The sequence below is a fragment of the Oncorhynchus keta genome, chromosome 31 (genome assembly GCF_023373465.1).
Source record: "Oncorhynchus keta strain PuntledgeMale-10-30-2019 chromosome 31, Oket_V2, whole genome shotgun sequence".
Lineage (NCBI taxonomy): Eukaryota > Metazoa > Chordata > Actinopteri > Salmoniformes > Salmonidae > Oncorhynchus > Oncorhynchus keta.
In genome coordinates, this window is record NC_068451.1 from 7,712,117 (window position 1) to 7,715,165 (window position 3,049).

A 3,049-nucleotide genomic window follows, 5' to 3' on the forward strand; every position below is an offset into this window, starting at 1 on the left:
AGTTTGTTTCTGAGCACTTATTGCAATACTGTCCTAAATACAGACCTGTGTTTAAATTGCTATGTGAAATCATTTTGAATACTTTAGCTGGGCTTTATCGAGCTTGCCTAGCACAATGGAACCGATAAAATCAGCGCAAAAGTGCAAACCAGGCCACATGGCTCTCCGGGCAGGCTAAAGCAAACTCTGAAATTGTTTGATTAGTATTCGAACCCAGGTCTGATGTCCTGTGGAATCTTCCTAAAAAACAGTGTTCAAATCTACTCCACTGTTTAGCCAGGCAATGGGTGAATGACACCTTGGACAAGAGCTCCTCTATCAGTTCAGAAGACATATTGTAGCTACTCTTTGCTTGCATAATACTTTCCCGCACTTTTATGAGATGCTTCTAATAATCATTGAATTACGAATCCCTCTAGCAGACAATGACATCGGAAGCATGCTGAGGTGAATGAAACGGTGTGAAGCCACTAAGATCAAATTACTTTATTAGCAGCTTTCTTAGAAGCGATTGCAGAGACACATGATATGACAAACGCTCTTATGTGGAAAGCTAACAGGCGAATTAGACCGACTTGAGCTGCAGGTGCCGACTCTTGAGTTAGTGAGATTACAGCCTTAATACAGGGAGGTCAGAGCATAAATTAGGTTGATGTAGAAAAACGCACTTGATGTGTCGTGCACCTATGTAAATCTGCTCCGTGTACATGACTAACATGACACCTCTAGTGAAATACAACATGGGAGATAATTGCAATTGGCATCAAGTCTGCTGCTATCAAGACACGAAATGAACATTTAACGTGCTCGCCTTGGCCAATGAATCCTACCTCCGAGCTTTCTAGCCCCCTGCTCACATGTCCTATTATGAAATTGCTCCAGAAAGAAAGGGGCGACATCATACAATTGTAGCTGACACTCTTGGGTTATTTATTGGTAGTCCAATGACACAAGAAAACAGGTTGTTGTAGGTTTGACTGGACCTCACATTGTCCTAATTGACCGCATTCCGTCTAGCACAAGTAACTTCTTAGTCATTGCTTTACATCCCAATGCCACAAATTAACCGCTTCTAGCATTTCACTCCCCATTAACTCCAATTTAACCCCATGAAAACAAACTGTCTCAACCACACAAACACATCCCACTGGGCACACACTGGTTGAATCAACGTTGTTTTCATGTCATGTGGAACCAGCGTGGAAATTACATTGAATTGACATCTGTACCCAGTTGTAATCGTCTCTTAGTGCAACAAAACCAACACTCCTTCCTTCCCCCCTTTCTTACATCTCCACTGCATCGTGCGCGGGGGCTTCTCGCCATGCTTGTACACGCTCACCGTCACGTTGCGCACAAATATGCTGTAGTTGCCTGATTCCTCGCTAGTCACACTGTTGAGGGTCATAGTGCTGCGCTTGTTCTCGTTGGCGATGTTGAACTGGCCCCCTGAGACAATGCCTTTGTCGTTCCTCAGCCAGAACATCTCTGAGGCAGGTTCACCGTCAGCGAACCAGGTCAAGCACACAGACTGGGGAGGAGAGGGGAAATAGAGATGACATGATTCACAACAGTCAATGTAAATATGAACAATGACAAAACACCACTTGTCACTGTTGACTTGGGCAGGTAAGGCTATTTAAAGAAAAAAACGAATTGGAGAAGGTGCTGATCTATGATCAGTTCCCCCTGTCCATTTAATTGTATTCATTATGATCTAAAAGGCTAAACTGATCCTAGATCAGCACTTCTACTCGTTGGTCTAACAGTACAATTACAAAAATGGGACGTAAAAGGATATTGAAGTGCTAGTGAACATGGTAACCACGTAATAGGACAGTATTATTTAGTAGTTAGCCTACTTTATTCTCCATGATAGCCACCACATCTGGTAGCCCCTTGGTCACCCTGGCCCGATCTAAAGCAACGAGAAGGACATTTACTCCCTTGAATCATCCATAGGAAGCTCATTCAATCATTCCAGTGTACAGAAAATTAAGAAACAATGAAAGAGTATGCTACTCACTTTTCTCAGCAACCGCTCAGCAACCATTTGCAAATGGTTTCAGATCACCATACTATATGTCAACTCATTAATATTGAATATAGAACAGTTTTCTGTTTGTCCATGTGAGAATAGTGATAGAAAATAGTACCTGCAATTGTTTGTGTTAGTGTTTACCACTGCAAGCCATGCTGGGCGCTCACCATCAATATGGTAACGCACTTACTTCAACCTCTGGTATTCCAACAGAGCATCAGCAAAGGCTTTTCAAGAAAGTGATAATTAAATATAGATTACTGAAATGTATTTCGGAAGAATGTAATATTCACCAACTGCCTGTCTTGGAAGATACGAATGTAGATCAAGATTGCAGACAAATTCAATTTTATTTGAGTAATAATAGTCCGATTCTGAGGTTTACATTCTAGTGGTGAAGACATTGACATGAATCTGAAGCAGTAAAATCCCTGTATGAAGGCTATTTCGCTTAACTGCTTTGAGACAATAGTGCTTTTTGAGTGAATCAGACCGGTCAGGCTAACCTTGTCCAGATAGGTCTAGGGAGCGAGTGTGCTTTTCTTGACCATCAAACATCTCCAGAGTGTACTTCCCCTTATCGTTCTCCGTGGGCGCAAAGACCTCGACCCACAGCTTCTGCATACTGCTGCCAGGCGTACACCTCTCCAACTGGTCAATCCTACTCTCCCTGGTACACAATGAAATAGAATATGATAATATGATTCAATAGAATATAATATATTTTTTGTAAAAATCCAACAAAAGATACTTCCATACAAGGCCATGACTATTTATGTCTGATGGCTTTACTTGTTCAGTTTTAAATTTCTTTGTTAAAGCCTTTTACGTTTGTTCTTTTTCAATCCAGTGAGATGAGATGGGATTTGGGATTAAAAGGCTCAGACTGTCTCACTAAGGAAGCTGTGGGGCGATGTGAAGAAAAACAAAAATGCTAAAGCAATTGAGTTTAAATTGGACAACAATCTATGCTGCTTACAGACAAATCACATGATTTCACATGAAATT

At 41.4% G+C, this 3,049-nt stretch overlaps 1 protein-coding gene across 3 annotated transcripts; it reads right to left on the minus strand.

Annotated features, from left to right (window-relative positions):
- Window positions 1-906: 906 nt before the first annotated feature.
- On the minus strand, window positions 907-2,697 carry LOC127906066 (myomesin-3-like). Of its 3 annotated transcripts, none has more exons than XM_052489412.1 (4): window positions 2,548-2,697; window positions 2,232-2,268; window positions 1,863-1,918; window positions 907-1,531 (listed from the first exon to the last, which is right to left on the minus strand). In XM_052489412.1, exons 3-4 carry the CDS (start codon window positions 1,872-1,874, stop codon window positions 1,247-1,249), a joined length of 297 nt encoding a protein of 98 aa, XP_052345372.1. In that variant the 5' UTR covers window positions 1,875-1,918; window positions 2,232-2,268; window positions 2,548-2,697; the 3' UTR covers window positions 907-1,246. The 3 variants fall into 3 exon arrangements, with proteins under 3 accessions (XP_052345372.1, XP_052345373.1, XP_052345371.1); XM_052489413.1 differs by having other exon boundaries at window positions 2,209-2,268; XM_052489411.1 differs by having other exon boundaries at window positions 2,027-2,268.
- Window positions 2,698-3,049: the final 352 nt, after the last annotated feature.